At 37.7% G+C, this 21,790-nt stretch overlaps 1 protein-coding gene across 1 annotated transcript; it reads right to left on the bottom strand.

Annotated features, from left to right (window-relative positions):
* Nucleotides 1-3,028: 3,028 nt before the first annotated feature.
* On the bottom strand, nucleotides 3,029-20,059 carry LOC143344239 (sodium/potassium-transporting ATPase subunit beta-2). The gene is made up of 5 exons (XM_076770077.1): nucleotides 19,629-20,059; nucleotides 11,306-11,566; nucleotides 9,948-10,129; nucleotides 9,199-9,472; nucleotides 3,029-8,362 (listed from the first exon to the last, which is right to left on the bottom strand). Exons 1-5 carry the CDS (start codon nucleotides 19,753-19,755, stop codon nucleotides 8,259-8,261), a joined length of 948 nt encoding a protein of 315 aa, XP_076626192.1. The 5' UTR covers nucleotides 19,756-20,059; the 3' UTR covers nucleotides 3,029-8,258.
* Nucleotides 20,060-21,790: the final 1,731 nt, after the last annotated feature.

Genomic DNA, 21,790 nt, shown 5'->3' with positions numbered 1-21,790 from the left:
CCCGAAGGGAGATAGATGGAATCCAGGTTCCATCGATCTCCCTTTTACATCCTTAGAAACTAGATTAGCCATGCCAAGTAATTATTTTGTTTAAAAGAGGGACGAAGCTAAATCGTGGGCAACGCGACGCGACGCGATGCTGAACCGTGCAGCAGATCTTCGGATCGAATCAACACTACCCTTGGTAGATTGATTTCTATTTCTAGAAATCGATCTATCATTGGCAGGCGACTAGATCTTTCGGACAAACTGGACGGCCAATCACATGTTTCGTTCGACGAAACAGTGGTGACCGAAGCAAGAAACGAGATAACGAGTCGAGAGAAGCTACTTGTTAAATAATTACTTGGCAATATTGGGAGACGCATACAATAGGGACTTAAAATTAACGTCGAAGTTCAAGTTTAGTCAAGTTGAATCTAAAATTCGGACGATAGAAGGAAACAAAGTTCCTTGGATATTAGTTGTACCAAGCAATTATCTGGTTAAAAAGAGGGATGAAGCTAAATCGTGGGATACGCGACGCGACGCGACGCGACGCTGAACCGTGCAGCGGATCCGAGGATCGAACCTACTGCTCTTGCTAACTCGATCTCAACAAGAAAACAGAGAACTGCAACCCCGAATCGAGGTCTCCATTTCTCCAACGCAACCCGCCGGGAGCCCGAAGGACCCGACTTAGGCTGTCTGACAAAGAGAGAGTACCTGAAACGGTGTCGACTTCCGCTGGAAGGTATGCGTTTCCGCAGAATACGGAAACTCCACACCTTCCAGCGAAGTGCCGTTTTCCCTCAACCAAGCTTACCAAGGGAAGGCGATTAGATCTTTCGGACCAGATACACGGCCGATCACATGTTTCAATCGATGAAACAGTGGTGACCGAAGCTAGGAACGAGGGAACGAGCGAGAGAAGAAGCTACTTGTTTAATAATTGCTTGGTAGAGCGCGGTGATACGTATAATAAAGAAATCTTCGACGTTAATTTTAAAGTTCAAAGCTTAAGTCTAATGTACTTAGAATTATATGTCCCTCGGCGGATGACTCCTTCAGCAGATGAATCCCTCGGCGGTTGTGGCATCTTCCCCCGATGTCCTTGGAATCGATCTGCAATAGATCTGAGCTGAAACAAAAACTAATACTTGTATTAGTATCATATTAAGGAAAATTTAATAAACCCTAACCAATCCATCTGTGATTCGACAAATGGAGAATTAATTTGTTCAGCTGATGTATCGAATAAGCTAAGAAATTCTGAAATATTCCTACACAGAATAAATGTTTCTCGATGGGTAGACCTACCTAAAGAAATGTAGAACACGTGATAAGGAAGTGAAAATATTAATAAATTAAACAATATCAGACAAAATATATTAAATACGCTCAGTCCAAACGACAGAACAATTTCACAAATAAAGTCAAAATAAAAATTCAGATTAATTGATAGACGATGCTGGTGAACTTAGCTGACCAGTAAAAATATTCTACGAAATTAGGAATATTTTACCAAGTCAGATTCAACTAATACCACAAGTAGTGAAATCGACAAAGCAATTTCGCAAACAAAATCGAGATCAAAATTCAGATTAATCGACAGACAGATACGAGTTCAAGAAAGAATTGGAAACAGAAACAGTAAACGATCGAAGGAAATACCCCATAGAGAATCATTTTCTTTCAGAGTGATCTTTCAGATGGTTAACGTAACGCAACAATTGCCGAAATAATAAAAGAACCAGTTAATAGAATATCTCATTGTATGTCAAAATGGTGGAAATATTCACAGTAACGAAACGAAAACCGATAAATTCAATAAACCCAATTTTTCATCAAACGGTAGTCAAAAATTAACGAGCAAGCTTCAAATCAGAAAAATAAGAGAGAGAGGGGATATTTAAGCAAGGCTCACCACTGGTCAGTAACTGGTCACTATTGGTCATCGTATGCTCACCATTGGTCAGCTGGTCAGTAGTGGTCAGCCCTAGTCCCCCCTGGTCGCCACTGGTCAGCCTAGGACGATCCCGGGATACCCACCAAGCCAGAAGGTCCGCCACCCTCGGACTCCCCCGAGAGAGTGAGACATACAAGTCTCCACATGAGCCGATAATGTAGTGACGGAGGAGTGGGGAGAGCACAGCGTGTGTCAGCCATCTTCACCCGTCCGGTGGACAAATTATTTCACGAAAAATTATTATTTACGCATACTGATGGGCCCTCTCATTATTCATATACCACTGTATATTGGCTGTTGATAGGCTATTTGCCTATCAATACTAATTCAGTGAATAGTTTCTCAACTGACCGCCATCCTTGAGAAGAGGACGTTAAAATCACCTCCGAATTTTCAGGTCGGTATGGTAGTCAGATTCGGCCACGAAAGTCCATATGGTATAAGATCTACTTGCGTGCATTGTCTGTGGTTCAATTGATCATAGCTTTAAACAAAGAGCAAGTGTCGTCTTTGAAAATCTAAAGGCAGGGATTTCTAAAAGGGATTGGGCGAAGCGAATGACTGATCCTGTTGTTCTTACACAGAAAAGTTTGTGTGCACTCAATAATCATTATCGTTAATCATTAACCGGGCTATAGTTTGTTCACTTCTACTTATACTTGCTATTATTCTTTTACTCCTACTCTGTTCAATTACGTGTGGACGGCAAGAATAAAACTAAAACAGCAAAATCGTTTTTTTTGTACATTCTGTTTATTTTTCATAACACATTTCAAGCATAATGATATCAACAGCCATACCATTTTGCTTTGAGTCGGTATCAGGTGTCCATGCCTAAATATCTTACCGCCAAAATTGACGTCCGAGCTTCGAAATCGAAGGCGATATCGCAATGAAATCAGATCGAAAGCTTGTCGGTATTAAAAGTCATCAGAGACAAATAACATAGCATCGACGTCGATTACGTCGCTTTTTCACGCAGAGAATTTCATTCACGGTATTTTACACAGATAAACACGCCCCGTGAACGTTGGTTAAGCTGCGGGCAACCTCGTGCTAAGAGCATTCGACACTCGTTAATTATTTTTTCTTTTTTTTTACGATCGCTTCGATAATAAATTAAAAGCCTTCGATGATCTTAATTCTTACAATTAGTCAAATGCAAGGAGTCAGCAAAAGAAGCTAGACAAAGCTCGAGTTCATCGACGAACTGTTTCGTCCCGACTAATTAATCATTATTTGTGGATCGCGAGCCGTACGAGGCGAAGCGATCTTCGATCGTGTTCGCTCTCGATCTCGTTCTATGATATATCGACAGGCCTCTTGACAGCTATATATTGACGCAGATCGTACGTTATTAACGGTAACACTTTGAAGATCTAATAATTAATGTCATCGTAATAGATTTTTAAGTACATCATAATTTTTTTTCTTATTCGATAACAACAATCGTAGGTACACGAAGACCCAAAAAGCGATACCTCGGAACATCAGCGGTTCGCGGTGATTCTTTTTTTTTTTTTTGTTGAACTACGCTAAAGTTCGAGTCCTCGTAATCTGGCAAAATCCCATCGTTAGACGCAGGAGTTATCCTGTGTGTGTGTGTGTTTTGCGACAATAAACGTTTATAATTCGTCTTGCAGTTTCAGAGCAAAGCGCCCATTTTAGTTTGCAAGGCGCTTTTACTTTCGCTACTCACGTTTTTTATATAATTTCTTTTTATGTCTTAATATCACGTTCGGTTAGCTTCCTTTGATGAACCTCTTTCCTATACATAGAAAGTTACAAGGGTATGAAAAGTAGATGCAGCCGTATGCGTTTATGAATTTTAATCTCTATCGGTATATCCACTGCTTTCCTTTTTCAGTACACCGAGTCCTGTTATAGTTTTGTCAATAAAAATCATCAGACATCTTCCTTTGATTATTTAACCGAGTATCGGATTGAGAAATTTGCGTCCATTTCGTTGGGGACGATCGTTAATTTGGGCCATCGAGACGAATCCATGGATCATCTAGGCAGACAAGGTGTCTTGAGAAAGGAAATCTGATATCGCTTCCGTGACCATATATAAGTTCCGTGTATCGAATATTTCCCGTTTCATCGGCTGTTCTTCCGTCGCAATAATGCATATCAGCTCATCATCGTCGGTCCCCCATTTCGATTTGTGATGTACCCTACGCATGTATCGATATAGGATTAATTCTCGTGCTGAAATGAGCGGTTTCCAACGCATGTATACAATATAAGACGATCCTTAAATATTTTATACACACGTATTATCGTTTGGTATTCCTTTAACGGATAAGTATATAACGAGTATGCATGCATATATGCTTTACAATATACGAATCTCGCTTAAACTTACTTACTGAGATTAATTATCTTAATTAGAACAATATTCCGTTATTCTTTGCTGTTTATTTAGCGTTCACATGTCATGTTATTTCGTGAGTTCTGTCGAAATTCTGCTAATATTAAAGGTCATTCGGGAATTCCATCGTCGGTGGTAGCAATATCTTAAGACGTATCGATAACATATAATTAGATACGACGATACGCGTATAATATCGTCGATGACTTTTTAACTATACGTATAATACCATATATACCTGATATTTAATCTTTAAATATATCTTTACAGCTTGCAGCCTCGCGATCTGTGTTTTTTTTTTCATTTTTTTTTCTTTTTTCTTTGTTTTCAACAAAAATTTTTTTTTTCATCTACGCTCATACGCATACGTCTCACGTTCATACTCAACGCGCTAATCGAGATAACAATTATCACACCGGAAACACGTTCCACGTAGAATCTGGAAAATAAAAGAGAAGTTTGCAGGTAGATCGCGCGTACTTCCGACAGTACATTCGACCGGCACAAACAACGTGTACGTTTAATAATTTTTTACCAGCTTTCTACCCTGATTCTTTGGATTATCGCCCAGCTCGGTTTCGAAACGCGAACGCACCATGCCGACGATCGAAGAAACTTTAAGCATGATTACTTGACTGAATCTGATTCGTGACTAGTATTTGCCTTCCCTGTTCTTTTCTCGTCGTTCTCATTTTATTCATTTTTTCCTCATTTTCACGCTCGCGCGAAACCGTCACTCTCAACAACAGATGTCGTTATTAGAAACAACTCGTTCATAATGATGAATATACATACATATAGTCGATCTCGAACGATTCGCTATACACGTGTAATAATTTCTAAATAGTACATTACAACCGCCAATGTGAGATTCATCATTACCATCATCGTCACCATCACCCCATCAATGCCATCGTTTTCGTATCTTCTGATGCACTTTGCTTCTCCCTTTCTTTCTCTCTTTCCGTGTTTTTTTTTTCTTAAAAGTTAATAGTATCATTGACGATTAATCTATGGTAAGTTTTTTTTTTTGTCTTATTTCAACATGGCTCCGGGCGAGGACCCAAGAAAATAATAATAATAACGATAATAATAATAATCGCTTGTTACGACGATTAATAAACAGCAATCAAATTATGATTTTTTTTGGCAGCGCTCACAGGTCGAAGTCGCCGCCCGTTTCGGATCGCTCGATCAATAATCTTTGTACTATCGTTTTGTCCACTTAAACCGTAAGCGAAAATGATCCTTCGCTACGCTTTCACCGAGAATTTAATGTAAATTCTTTGGATGTTTTTTATTTTTCTTTTTTTTTTCTTTTTTTAAGTACCGAGATCGTTCATACTATCAGAATCGATTTGCTTCTCGAAACACCAATCCCACAAACGAAAGATTAACCTTAACACGTAAATACTATATTTCGCAGCGTACAACATGGCGGTTAAAAATCAACGTAGAGTGCAACGGACATTAAAATTCCCAATAAATTATCTGAGAACGAACAATTACTCGCGTAACAGGTAACAGATTATATTCGTTAGGGAACGCATTATATTTGGCAGTATGATTTTTCTTTTTCTTTTTTTTTTCTCTTTCTTTGGTAGTGAACGTATAAGCGTAATCTGGAAACAATTGAGGAGGAAACGGATCCTCGTTTAGTCGATCAGCGTTATAATATTTCGTACCCCCGTCGAAAATCCATCGAGTATAAACCGCGAGCCAAGGATCCAGATGCAAAGGGGCGACGACCACCGCGCAAACGCTGTCTATCGAAAAAACGAACAAGCTCTCGGGACAACCAGTTTTGTTTCTAAGTACAAGCCACAAAGACGGGAGATCAGAGGCGCCAAACATTCTATGTTTCGCTTTAAGTATACGTGACGCGGTCGATCGTCGTAAAAACAGGAAGGAATGAAACGCAGATGATTCGACGCCATTTTTTTTTATTTTACGCGGCTCAAGTCTCGAACGAATGGAAAACAATGACGATGAACGATGCTCCAACGATAAGCAAATCAATCTAAAGCAGCGCTCGCTCTATCGAACGCGTGTTATCACAACAAAACGCGATCGGAATCAAAGTATGAACGAACGTTTTGCGATTCGATAGTTAAGTCCACCGAAATAGAACATAATTCCTCTGATCTCCAGACTGTATGATACAACCTATCGACTATACGATTGCGTGGACTAGCGCTAGATATTATCATGCGGTACAATATAATCATAAATACATATTCCATACGGTGTCGTACGGTTATCACTAGGCTGATTAAACTTTTCCCCTGCGATCTGCGCGCGCTCTTCTCTCGACAAATCGAAATCCAACGAAAATGTTCGTATCTTTCGCTACTTCCGCTTCTTTTCGAATATGGCGTACGGCGCATGCGCGCACTCTTGGCGTCTACATTCACGCTAATGGCGGCAACGACACGGAACCCCGTTACTTTCATCGAATTTACAATTGCCAATTGAAAAACGTAATACGTTCTCTTTCTTCGAAAGTTCAATTTAGAATTTCCTACGTCCTCGATTATCATCCATCGTATTAACGATAAATAAATAAATAGCGACGTTACCGCCATTAAAGCACGTTCGCTGTACACGCCAGCAGTGTCCATAATCTAACTCTGGATCCAACGATCCAAGACAGAAATATATTACGAACACTGCAGGGAATATTATGGGACATTCAATCAAAAGTTCCACCGCGCGAAACGCCTCAAAATGGACGAATGGCCGTCGTCGTCGCGTTCGTTTCGACGATCCCATTATCGTTGCGTGTGAATTTCGATTCTTCGGACGTTCCTCGCCATTCAGCCCCGAAAACGGCGGAACTTTCGATCGAGTATTCGCCCGAGAGCCGCGTCCGAGAGCTTCTTCGCGGAATTCGAAATCAAAAGTTCCACCGTGCCGGGTGCACCGTACCGACGGGCGTAAAGACACTAAGTATTTTTTTTCCATTTTCATTAATACGTCTACGTGGCACGAACTAAGAGTATCAGTTATCCTCAGTGTACCCTACACGTTAGCGGTCTCGTCGACCAGGCGAGTACCAATGAGTCCGAGGACAAAAGTAACGAAATGAACGTGTTACTGACGCGCCCCCAAAGCCCGCAACGAGACCGTGAACGGAAACAAGAAGAACCACGACGAAAAGCGAAAAAACTCGCAAAAACGGGGCAAAACAAGCGAGGGAAAACTTCTTACGCGTTCCAACGAATACCCCCGATAACGATACTTAGATCCTGACAGTACCGACCACTCCCCTTCGCCCCCGATAGAAAGAAAGGATATACCGCCGTTCGTTTTGTGCAGAAATTTTCCGCTGAACTTGTGTTTTTTTTTTTTTTGTGCATCACGATACATAACAGTTCATGTATCATCCTGTGTGTACAGCTTGGTATATATATATAGCCAATTTTACTGGTCCGTTCTACCATTCTGTGATAAACCGTTTTTTTTTACATTTTTCTTTTTTTTCCTTTTTGTTTGCCCGTGGAAGCGACGGCGGTGATCGCGCGGCGGCCCTACGCATCGTGTGTCGTTTACGTGAGTACCGTGTATATATGTGTGTATATGTGTGTGTGTGTGACAAATGAAACGAACACGAACAACGATCTTTCGAAGAACGATTCCTTTTTTTTAATGGTAGTAAGAAGCGCGACGATGAGAAACGACGGTAAAGATCACAATGAAGAGAATCCACTTCGAAGATGAGTATGGTGATAGAATGAGCGTGAGCATCTGACGGATCTACGATAATAAAACGCGGCTAGGGCGGTATCATCGGCAGAGAGAAACCGGAGGAAAGAAGGAGTGGTCACGATCCGCCAGCGAGATTGATTAAAAAAGAAATTTGTCTTATTCTCCTTCTTCCTACTTTTTCTTGGACGCAGTTGGTAGTGGTCTTACAAAAGGTGGCAAGTGCTGCGCTTAATCCACCATTAGCTCGAAGTGTACCGAGCCGCGCCTCTCGAATCTGTCGTGAATGATGTTGTGCGCCCAGGCCTTGCATTCGATATTGATCAGAACACCATCTGAAAAGTTTACTCTCGTCATGATCCTGTCAATCTGAAATCCTTCGATTATTCAAAGGATTTTCATGTCATACGGTGCTAAAAATTAACAAGACAGCCCTCGAATTAACTCTTGAATCATTAAATTTAAGACGTAAATATCGTAATACTTTTTGTAGAGATTGAAAAACTGCACTGAAAAGAATGCAGTTGTATTATTTGGATGCATCAACGCATAAAAATGAATAAAATTACGTTCAGTGAGTACTATGCATCCGTGAGAAGTTGGCTAGGGGAGTGTGGCGACAGTGCTACTCTTCTTTACCAACCGGAGAGCTCGGGATTTAGTTCCCGGGGTTTCAGTTAAATTTAAATTAACGTTGTTTCGTTTGTTACCAAGTTACCAAGATACACAAGCTATTAAATAATTAATCGTTGTAATAAAGTTCTTGATAAACGTATTGGATTCTACCGTCTCTATTAATATCCGTGCTTATCGACGAGCATACTGGCTAAAGGAGTACTTCGCTGGTGCCACCTATCCCCACTCTCGTCGTTTCGACCAATGGGACTATAGACTCGCTAAATTCTAAACCAATCAGACTTACATTTCTTTCACTAGCCAACTTCTCGCAGACACACAATACATCGACGTCGTTTAATTTTGTTGTATCTCTGTTTTAGAGATGTAGCTATTCTTAGTTACGTGGGATACTCTTTTGTAGAATATAAATGATAGAATTGAAACTATATGTAAAATTTTATACACAATTCCTTCATGAAGCGTAAAATGGAGTTTCTCTCAAACTATCGGCATTCTAATAATGGGAAAAAATGTTTATGCGTCACATTCTTACATTTAGGCCTCTCGAAGAAAACAGCCACGAGAGGGCTAAGGTATCCTGGAGTATTTGTGAAGGGGAAATAGTAGCCAGGGAAACCACGACGTGGAATGTACTGAATCGCCCCCATGTTCTCAACATCGGCTGGATTTTCACCGGCACACGATACCCAAACGGTGTCCAACCTGTTACCCTGCTCTTCTTGCTTGATGTGTTTTTTGAGATCGGAGGGCATGGTGCTCGGCAGGTTGCTCGAGTTGGTATAATATTCAGGCTTCCAGCCGAAGATCTGCAATTGAAATTACCAGGATCCGCTACTTGCTTCTTTCTTCAAATGCAATAATAAAATTTCCACTTAATAACAATACTACTTTCGATGACAATGCAAATATTCCTCCGAGCAACATTTAGTAATCAAACACGACACGGCACATTCCATAATTATGGCGACAATATTTCAACGTCAATGTCGTATTTACAATATCGCACGCGTGAAACGTTGCGTTGAAAATGCCTTGAAAAATATTCATAACATTGATAAGAGTATCACGATTTCTTAACGACATTAAAATTAAAATATCTTCCAAAGGCTTCTAAATAAAAATAGATTAATGTATCTTGAAAATTTTAAACTTGTACGAAAAATATTTATTTGCTTGGAACGATCTCGTTGTTGGAGCAACGTTAATAAATTGAATTTATAAAAAGCAGTTGATCGTTAGTCGCCATTTAGAACTCACTGTTCTCGCTAAGAGGCCACGTACCTTGTTCAGCTTCAAGAAAATGCAAGGAGCGGATCTATTGAAGCCGTATTTGTTTTCCTTCGTGCATTGTCCCCACAGCGTCATGTCCACGTCGCAAACTTTGCCAGGCGTTGGTCGTTTGTCGTAGTCGCAAATCATCCTTTTCTGGGCGTCGTTCGCGGACGTGGACGATTTTTGATACTCTGAAGAAACCCCAAGCGAGCTCTTTAAACCATCGATTAGTTCAACGTCGAATCGTGTTTAATCGCGGTGGATTTCAACGAACGCAAATATTTTTGAATAATTCCGGGCAAAAATATTTCGTCGCGAACGCGTACACCGAGCGAACGGACATTTTAAAACTCTGATCCGAAGATTGGCGTTACCTTGACCAGATTTAACGAGCTCCTGACATAACTGGCTGGTTAGAACAAGGAAGGTTTTCTCGCTTATCGGTTAATATTAGCATCTTAATATATCTATGCCAATAATTTCGTTCGACATATTTATACCTACCGTTTGAATTTTTAGCACTAGAACTACAAAACTGGTAAAAATGACCCGTAATTTCTAATAAAAATTGTTATACATTTACTCGACTGGATTTTTGCAAAATTGTGGTTTCTATCGATTTAATTTCTTTGGTACAAATAAATACACTATAATTGGTAGTTCTAGTGTTAATATTGAGGAATATCGTTCGAATAAATTTTTTAAACTATCATAACGTAATCTTCTTAAGATACTCTAGAACGCTAAGATCAAACTAAAGAACATATAACTCTTTCGAGCATAATAAATTAATGATGAAGAAATATTCAGCTAATTGTTAATAGTAATCATTTTAGAGGATGATCTTGCTTGCCAAAATGAGATGAAAATCAAAAATAACGTAATTACGTTATTGTTAACAAGAGTGTTTCGATTAAAACAATTTTTTATATACATATAATGGTAAGAAAGATATTAATCTTTAGTGATTAGTTAAAATTATATAAATAGTAAGGGAAACTAATATATAGGATGAATTAAAATTAATCATTTAATAACAATAATACGAATTATTTCCAATATAAATGTAAATGTGTAGAAACTGTTCCTCGTTTTTTGTAATTCCCCTTACAAGATTACGATTAAAAACACATAGCAAACTTATCCTATTACAATATCCTATTACAAAATCCTATTATGTTAACAAGGTGTTTTTAATTATAATTTTGTGGTTAAAAAAAAACGGGGGACAATTTCTATCTATTTTAATGGCGTTAATAAGAAACCGTAAAGAATGGAAGGGTCGCGTAAACTCGATGCTTGATTGCAAGATGGCGGACGGAAGTGGTAAAACTAGAATTTTTTATGATACAATAAAAGTGAATTACCTTCGAGGAACTTGTCCAATTCCCTGGTCCAGTGCAAGAAGTTACCCTCGTCGCTGGCTTTGTACCAAATCAAGGTACTGTCGACATTACTTGGAGGTGGCATTGGTCTGAAACCGAGTCCAGGATTGTTTCCAATCAAGGAATTATTCAATTGCCATTTTGGCGCGTTTGGGTCTAATGTCTGATAGAAAACGGTCAACATTGCCCCGAAGAAGCCAGCCAGTACCGCGTAGAAAATAACGTAGAATAATAAGATCTTGCCTGCAATCAAGAAACGACAAATTGTTAATTTTTTTTAAATCGTCCACAATTGATGGAAAATAAATTATAGTTTAGAAGCATCTGACTAATTTGTATATATTTATGGTTACTCTTTGAATTTAGATGAAAAAAAAGACTCTTCGATGAAACGTACATTCGTTTCATAGAAATAATTTGTGTCGTGGACATTCGTACTAACCGAACTCCAGAACATTGTAGCAATTATGATCCGAGGCCTAATTGGCCTGAATTGGTATTGAGTAAGCAATGCAACGCGTTTGTTATAAGATTCGTTGATACTTGTTTGCTATGGACAATCTGTCCTCGAAGAATCGCGTCATTTGTTATTGTCATCCGTATTGCAATATACCGTACGCGAGATGCGATCAATAGAATACTAATTTAAACCTGATGTTCTGTTCTTTATCAATTTACACTTGGTACTGTTCGATAGTTAATATCGAACAATACATTGTCTTTATTGCAGCAAAATATACATTAAGAAATCGAGAGTCGAGTGAATGGAAAAAAATTGAACTTTATAACGTTAAAAATAAGTATACATTATGTAGAAAGACCAGGTACAGCAATATATTATTAATCTAAGATTATATTTTGTACTTTTTATTATGTAAAAAGCTTTTATTGGTATTTACAAATATCAAATAAGATCTAAAAATATAATACATTGACGTAATGAATTTTAATAAGCAGTCTGCATTTTGGGTTGATTATTAAAATACACACACTAATGAAATTGATTTCAAGGACTTGAATCGTCTCCAAAGCTTGTTATACTCGTTTCGTAACTGTCTGGTCAACGTACCTATTTCTGATATCGTTTGGAAACAATGCTGCTGGATTTAGAAAATATATTTTGACAGTGTGGAAAATTTCCTTGTGAAACATAATAAATTATTGCTACAGTAATTTTAACGTGACATAACGTTTGTATCACTATCACTTCTGCACAGGAAATAACTTTTGTTTATAAAACGATGTTCGCTCAAAGACAATTAATTCACGATTCACTGTCAAAGTTATTATTTATTCCGTAAAACAATTGTCACTTCGAACGCCTCTATAAAATGGACAAGTTCATCGTCAAACTCTCACGTGTGAGATACGCACGGAATGTAAACAGCTGTTCGCCGCATCGTAAAATTAAATATTCGTTAATTTTTGTCAAATTCAGATCCATAAAGTGTGAGAATAATTATCAGACACAAGCATATATTTAAAAGAAATTTGTTGCAAATATTAGACTCTTTTATTGATACAAAAAAAAAAGAAACACTTTATTTATATTTAAGTATATTTTTATATTAAATATCTTCTATCTTCTATAGACAAAAAAAAATACCTTGTTTGCTACTTAAAAAAATTACTAGACTTTTTATTTTATTGTAGGTTCAATACTGAAACATTTATTATACATATTATAAAATTTAAATGATCGAGAAATAGATGTTTGTAGCGAATGGGGGTGCAACTGTTCCCTTGCAACCCTGCGTGTGCGCCATTGTATGTATCTATGTAAAAAAAAATGTCTACGATTGACTATAGCGGATATGCATAGTCGAGGAAAAACAAGATAACTGAGAGAAAAACGTATACGCCAGTATTGATGCTACGACCCAACCAACGATCTTTAGTACGAGGAAACCAGAGTAGGTTATTGATCCCTGTGTGTGAGGTTCACTACATTGCACATACAAATACATATCCGCACTGTTGAATTACGTATTGCTCCGTCTGAACCAACCATACACGTCTTACCCTCGTTCGAGGAAGACTTGTACGATATCAGACTTCCTCCGACTGTGTGTCGGCCATTTTAACGTCGCGTATTAATTTCGACTTCCATTCTACCTATTCTTCCTAACATAATTTCTTCTATAATATACTTATGCATCATTTGGTATGCACAATAACAATTTCTTGCCTTTAAACAAATGTACAACCTTTTCTGTCGCATGTATATTTCACAGCTTTCTCTGAAATAATTTTATACGATATATTACGATGTATAGGAATTTATTCTTGAGAGTTATTCATAAAATTTTATACAATAAAAAGTGTAAAATATAATCTTAGATTAATAACAATTCAACTTTTATTTGTTCATCGAGCCAACAAATAAAGCGATTTTATCTATAATGAAATTTCGATTATCCAATTTTATATAATTTTATGATTTTGTATATACACTATCGTCAAATGTAACAGAACGTAGAAAATTTGATTGGACTCGTTTTCAATGAGGCATAGAAATCCTGCAAAATGTGTATAGAATAAATTTCGTAAATAAATTCAACAACATTGATATTCCATTTTACACAAGTGCATATATTCTGCGTACGTTTCGAATATGAGTTTCAAATATGCATACGCTGGGAATGCATAATATTCAGATTCCACTGATGACCGACGCCAATCGGAATTATTCCGTCGAAAACATCTTCCCGCAGAAAATGCATAATTTGACGATGAATTATATACAAGGATGCAAATTAAAAATTGAGAGTACTCGACGTTCCAAAATATATTCACTAGAAATCGAAAAGCATAGACTTCCTCTTATAATTGTTTTTATTTTATCGAATTGGTCCAAATGACTCGTTCGTAATTTCTAATAGAAATTGTGAAAAATATAATCGACCGAATTTTTGCAAATTTACCGTCCTTTATTTCCACTGTTTTAATATCTTTGGTACAAACAAATACACCATAATTGTCGGTAGCTCTAATATTATAAATAAATTTAGTCGTTGGTGTTCGGTGGTTTTTTAGCAACCAACTACCATTACGTTTGTAAAATCGATTCGCGTGCACGTGAAGTGAACCTAGAGAATTTAGGTGACCCTAAAACGTGGTTGCCACGATATGTCCCTATTGCGGCTCGATTCCTCGACGTCGAAACTTTTACAAGGACATCATGTCCATCGCCGGCGCCTAACATCCGAGATAAAAGCAACGACGATAGAACGCCACAAGGGATGCCATTTCCTGTACGAAGATTCGAAGGTGGAATGTAACAATATCAACGACCTACTTCATAAAAGAACCGCGGCGGCTTCTAAGTTTGTGGCGCCGTCGCGTTTCGCGCGCGGAGTGATCGATATCTCGAAAAAATCGTGAAAATGTTACGTTACTACAGCAACCGCAATGACGCGTTGTATTCGAACGAAAGTAAAATCAAATTTGCCATTTATTTTTGATGCATCTTGTTCGTCGATTATAAAAATGGAATACAAGATTCACAGAATCGAATACTATTTCAATCGAAGATAATAATTATTTGAGTAAAACAGTATTTTTATAAAATTATTAATCGTAACATTTTATTAATGTGCCTTGACTATGGAATAAGTCAAATTTAATTTTTCTTTAATTCTAGTAACTTCGATTGCCCTCTAGAATCCATTTGAAACATTTTGTAAAAATATTAATTGTAATATTTTTGGTTTAACAATATGCCTCAAGTACAGAATAAATAGAATTTAATTTAATTTTTCTATACTTGTGGTAACTTTAATTCCCTCTAGAATTGGGTTAAAAGATTCTTTAGAATTTTTACAATTAATAGATTATCAGACAGACCAAAAAACTATGAGATACACACATTAAGAGAAAAAGTTTTGTTTTTAAATGAAAATGTGCACAGGCTTTATCTAAAACGTGTTTTTGTTCGTAACAAAAATTTGTTCCAATACTTTCTTTCATTATATGTCAAAAATTAAAAAAAATTATCGCTTATTTTGATACGTTGATGTATGGTAGAGAAATGAAGAGAAAAGAGAAGTAAAACATATTGATTTAGGCCACTTTGATAGTCATTGGCACGATTACATACCATCCCGTCCTCCAGTCTGGTTTATTTCAAATATTACTACTTGGAACGGGTAACCTTTACAATTATACGTATATTTTAATTTTATGAATCTAATAATCGTTTTACAATTATAATTTTGTGCCAAATATAAACTAGAAAGATATATTTCTGATAATTTATCCAATAAATTGGTATTTTACATAGTTATATTTTAAATCATTCGACAGTAGTAAGTCTATTCAACCTTCTCCTGAATCTGTTTCTTTGGATAAAAAGTTTATTTATATTCCTTGTATAGCTCAAATTATTTGAAACTCTATAAGTACTGAATGAACAAATTATAATGAATGTTGATAATTGCAATGATATTTATTGATAATGTACAATAATATATCGATTCATTTTCAATGTAAAACTTTGTGTAAAAGTAAATTAACACATTTCAGATTATGAATTAAAGTTTCGTGTGAAGAATAAACATGATTTTCCATATAAAATCTTACATTTCTCAACGAAAAAAAATATTATTTAAAAACTTTTAGTAACCCTAATATTTTTTTGGCTAATTTCATTGTATGTCACAAAAAACACATAAACAAAGACCCATCGTTGGTAACATTTATTAGTTTAAGAAACTAATTAGTCTGTAATAAAAAAATAATATCAAAATCCATGTGCGTTGCAGTATCTATATGTATATCAGGCTCGATGAGGTTCACCAAATTGAAGTTGAGAATTTCCTTTTTATACATAATATTTGGAATCAAGCTATTTATACAAAATCGATATATTTATAAATAGAAACTCCTGTTTCAGCGAGTGAACTCAATGAAGAAACTGACCTATTTTTAGGAACTAACAAAGTGCCGTCTGTCAGCAACTTTTTATATGTATAATTTATAATTGTATATAGACGCGTTAGGTTTCTCTTTTCTCACAAAATATTAATCGTTGCGTCTAGATTCAGGACTTCCTGTTTTGTGTATTGAAACGATGTATGTCAATGTTACAAAAATTTCGCAAACGCGTAAAACATAAATATGTAATAATGCGATGCTTGTCATACTTAAAATATAAAAATTTAGTAAGTCTACGTATCAAGGAAACAGGCTACGGACAAGAATAATTATAAAATCATTCTCACTTAATCAGCGTCAACATTGGTAATTAATTAAAAAAACACTAATTAAGCGAAATATCGTTTGTATCGAATTTCATCGATTTTAACTTAAATTTCGATTGTAAGTTGTACGTAAGTAATTATTATCCTTCTACTGGTTATTTATATATTCATGAATTAATATTCGAGTTAAACAATAAACGACGATCTGTAGAGTTATTAAATATTCTCGTACGAAACCATCGTGTCTAAATCCTGCAAAATTTCTACAATCGACGTAACAGAAATTCTTTTCATTGTGCACCCAGTCTGACATATTATGTAATAAAGTGTTGACGCCCATACTATTAAATTCGTAAAAATAATCGTATTCTTCTAGCCAGCCTATCAATTTTATTTGCAAGTTCAACTAAAAACTGTGTGTGTTAATCGTAACGAAAAGAAAGTTCGTTCATTCATTCGAGGAAAAACCGTTAATTATACAATGCGATCGAACGTTCCAATTTCGAACGAATTTGTAAGGAAACGCTTTCCCCGGACATGGTAGGCACAATGGATAACAGAATTCGTCGGAAAATCAAATAACAAATAAGTCAACCGTTTGAAATCAGAGTAAGCTATTTCTGTGAGACGGTAAGACCGTTGGATTCTATTGATTTGGTGAAAATCGATGAACCTCAAGAGTTGCAGGGGGGAAAAAAGACGGCAGAACGCACGAGGAATGTAGCTAGCACGACAGAGAATAAGCTGTTTTAAGAATACTAATACAATATGCTCGAGATCGAACGAATCGTTTCGTTATCGTTGGCGAGAAAATTGTGGACTCGCGACTATCAACGAGTTTACAGAACAGATTTTCGGATCCTACGTCGTTGATAAGCGATAAGAACGGATTTTTTCAAGCGATCTTAAACTCACAAATTTTAACAAAAGAACGCACAGTGTGTTCGGTTCGTTAAAATCGCAGAGAAACTTGGATAATTATTATCTAGAGAAAAGATTGCAACTAAAAATAAAAATAAAACTTTGATCGATTGTACAAAGTTTTGCCTGTTTTTGAAAATCGTATCTCAAAAATCAAACTCAAGAACTGGTAAATATCTAGAGTATTATAAACGTGTTATAAGACACGATGTTCGTGTAATTTTTGTAAATGAAAATAAAAGATCCGATGATCTGTGCAACAATTATATTACAGATCGACGCTGCGACTACAAGGAGAATATTAACGTCTACATCCAGTGAACATTTTTAAAATGTGGCGAAATAAAATTACTACCAACGAAATATAAGGGCAAATGAGATATTTTGTAGTTCAATAATTAACAATAGAATCGCGTACGATACGGTCGATTTGATTGTCCAAGCAGTCTATCGAAGTAAAACATTATGTAATTCCTGTCCGTCCTACGATCATTTCATAACCGTTGCACGAACGAAAAGACCGAGCAGTATTTACAACGGAATCGAATTTACACTCGCGACAAATTAAAAGTAAACGCAAGAATCGTCCCATCGGGTCGATCAACGATAAATAATCAAACAGTGTCGCGTAATTCTAATTACCATATTTCGGGTTGCGATTGATTTTACCGAGTGTACCCGCAATAACGGGTCCTCGTCGGTCGAATCTTACCGCAATTGTATTACATAACACGGAACAGTATGGAGAATTCGTTTGTAAACGTCATCGGGCAGTGTCACACAGAAACACGCCAGAAATCATTACGAAAGCGCCAACCACGATATCGCGATTCATTAAAAACGTTCTTCTTCCAATTTAATCGTTAAAAGCTAACCATAAAATTAGCAAATTTTACACGTAACTCGTTGAACTAGTTTCGTTTCTCTGTTATATTTCTCCCTTTTAAAAGAATCCCCCAATCGACGGCGTTCAGAGAGTCAAGAACTAGAAATACTTCTACGCTCCTTTCCTCTTATGGTCCCTCGTATCCTGAGGCACAGAAATAGGGTAATGGAAATCGCCAGGGTTGCCGCCCCTCTGTTTCTTTCGAAGGTTCGAACCTTGAAATTCCAACGTGTAAAAACAGACGTTACCGAAAGAAATACCGAGAAAACGGACTTTATCGTGACAGGATACGCGTGACGTTAGATAAAACGGACCGTTTCTACTTCAGACACATTCTTTCCACGCGTTCGGACGTGATTTTACAACCACAAACACTCCTAAAACAAATTTTATATACTGTAACGATCGCCTCCGACGTTCACGACCCGAGAAAAATCATTTCGTCCATAAAATGTGTTTTCACGATAGCAGACATTTTATGGTACATGCAAAATGTATTTACGATATGTGGTCCGTATATTCTTCGTGCTCGAAGACAGAAACGACCAGTAATGGGAAATAAACTTTTCGAAAAATTCTGATCACTGGATTTTGAATTTCGTTCGAAAGCAATTCGACTCCATGGTTTCGAGATTTCGACCGGGAAGACTATGGAAAAATCTGTCTGCGAGTCCCCACCCCGTCTTTATGGTATTGACGTTAAACAGACGAGATCGATTTAACTACAATCAGAATTAGGGTACGATTATAGCGGAGGAGGAACGAGGATAGCGGCAATAGAAGTGTTTATAGCTGTCTGTAACAGTGGTGTGGAAACTAAAATGTTTTCTCCATTCTATCCGTCTACGTCTTCGTCTTCGACGCTCCATCGTAATCGCGTACTCGTAACGTAACGCGAGAGATCTTCGTATGTGTACGGCATCGCTAATGAACTGCAGTGCGCGCGTAGATTGCGACACTTTACGTCAGAAACGACACGAAGTTACGATTAAATGTCAAACAGAGGAAATCTGTCGCGAGACGAACGTTGTTCGATGATTCGACGCTTCGCGAGATCGTCTACGACAATTTATTCCGCGACCCCTCGGAATCGATCGAACACTTTTTACCGAATCCGAAGGAATAACTCCCAAAAGTTGCCGGGTAACCCACTGGTTGATGGGACGGACGTTAACGGGAACGACCTCACGCGCGAACTTCGATTCGATTTTGCTGTACCTTTCGGTCGAGTCTACTCGGAATCTCGTCTGGAAAAACGTACGGTGAAATTGAACATACGTCGAGCGGAAAAACTTACCCCAACTGGCGCCCGTACGGCCGAGGAACTGTCCGGTCTCGGAGTTCCATAGAAAGATCTTAAAACCTTCCCATTTGCCAAGCTTCGGCGGCGGCGAGTAATACTGTTCGACTTTCTTGCCCTCCATTCCGATGGTTCAGACGAAAACTGCAGAGAGCGATCGGTTGGCTCTCTCGCGTACCACCGCGAACGATCGGCGTGCAAATCCCTTTCTCCGGGTCCTCTGGTTCCTCCAAGTTAATCTTGTTCGTCTCCCGATGGAACAGTGGCGCGGGCGAGGACGCAAAAGAAGGAAGGGTTGATTCGTGCCCTCGTCTGGAGCCGCTGTTCTCAGGCGCTCTCGTCCGGCCAAGGGATGGATATTGAGCGATCGAACCCAGCCTGGCCCGAGCTTTTCAGGCCGTCCCCTCCTTCGCTCGTTCTCTACGCGACTCCCTCTCTCTGTCTCGCCGCTGGCGCTTCCCCGCCACTGGAGAATCGCTACCCTTTTCTACCCTACCGCATCGACGTAATCGCGCAGCCGCGTCGATACGCGCGCGCCTCTTCCTTTCCCTCCCCTTGCCACCCATAACCCCCCTAGCCAACGGTACTTGCTCCCGCTATCACGACCAGATGGCGTTAACGGCAATGACGACCGACTGGCTCGATCCTTCTCGCTCCGATTACACGCTCGTTGACCGTGTCTTCCCTTCTCTTCTTTCCGCGGGATTCGATCGACCCCGCTGCGCGAAACGCGACGACTCCTCGCGGCGGAGCTTATTCGAACCGCGCGACAGACACGAGAGAAAACGATCCACTCCGAACGAACCCACCTACTTTCCTTTCTCAACCCTTCGAGCACGCTCCGCGAGAGAATCGGAGGAGAAGTTCACGTATAGCGGACAACGGACTTAACACCGGTATTTTACACCGTTATTTTTCGGCTATACCTTAGAGAAATCGAAATACTGAAATACCGATACATTTACCTGTAATTAACGATTTTTTCGATTTCTCTGGTTCGTTGCAATTCTCAACATTTTTAGAGACCTATAACCGGCGCTATTTCCTTATCTAATTATGTTACCAGTCTCTCAGACTGAAACCAACATAATTACAATTAACCGGTACCAGGCCTGACCACTTCTAAAATAACATTATTTGATTAAAATAACTTTTATTTCATAATTGTGAAATTAAATATAATATTCGTGAATTCTGGGCCTGGTTTACAACTTTTGTTTACAATCTATCGGATTCTTTCTTTGCGAAGAGAGTATTGCTTCAGACAAATTGTTATAAACATTTCATAAAATAAATCTGTTTGTTAATTATTATTTCTTTTGACCAATTTGAAATGAAGAAATAACAAAATAACTCATCATGAGAAATCAAATAGTTATTTTTTATTTCTATTTCTTTTTATACCTTCTGACGATGAAAACATTGTACTCTAAAACGTTTCTACGTTTAATTTATCGTTTACTAGAATGGAATACCAGATTTGGTAATAAAGGGGATGTGGAATATAAACAAATGAATCGGTTCTCCAGTTCAGTGACGCGAGCGTAAAGACTCAGACTGACAATTTTCATAATCGAAATATCGAAATAATACTGGTATTTCGATAATAATCGGTTTAGATATAGCTTTTTCGCTGGTCGAGCTTCGTATCGATGACAGATTTAATCGATCAGTGACAACCACTAATACAAACAGAAAACTTTTATAAATAAATTTGGGTCATAGACATTACTTCTTTAATAATGAATGAAAATTGTTTAGAAACATTTAAAAGAAATATTTTTAATGGGGAAGGATGACTCTCGATAAAAATAGACTTTCATCCTATTTCCTTAAATGCAATTATGGTGCGTTCGAAAAAGATCAGCCTTACTGATGAGGCCACCAACAGCCTAGAACGAAACGCAATTTTTCTACTGGAAACCATTCTTTCTCATTAAAAATACTTCTTTAAATCCTTCTTTAAAGAAGAAATGCTGGTCGCTATGAACCCTTCACTTACGAAAGGCTTTTACATTTTTCATTATTATTTATTTCTTTACAAAATTTTGTCCGCAGTTTCGTCTGCATGGACGGTGCTTTTTTGCGCAAGTCATTAGTCCAGCATTATTGTATTTACTTCAAGTATGAGAAAATACTATTATTCTTTAGATTTATTC

Source organism: Colletes latitarsis, chromosome 8, assembly GCF_051014445.1.
Source record: "Colletes latitarsis isolate SP2378_abdomen chromosome 8, iyColLati1, whole genome shotgun sequence".
In the NCBI taxonomy this organism is placed as follows: Eukaryota; Metazoa; Arthropoda; class Insecta; order Hymenoptera; family Colletidae; genus Colletes; species Colletes latitarsis.
Note: the sequence above shows the minus strand (reverse complement) of the source record. Positions and strands in the feature narration are given on the sequence as shown.

Bases quoted from the DNA above. Each gene is read 5' to 3' on its own strand.
- LOC143344239 (XM_076770077.1), bottom strand. From the start codon at position 19,755: ATGGAGGGCAAGAAAGTCGAACAGTATTACTCGCCGCCGCCGAAGCTT. The intron at 11,567-19,628 runs GTAAGTTTTTCC...TCTTGATTGCAG, and splicing joins CCGTACGGGCGCCAGTTGGG to GCAAGATCTTATTATTCTAC. The intron at 8,363-9,198 runs GTAAGAATGTGA...TAAACTTTTCAG, and splicing joins TTTCTTCGAGAGGCCTAAAT to ATGGTGTTCTGATCAATATC.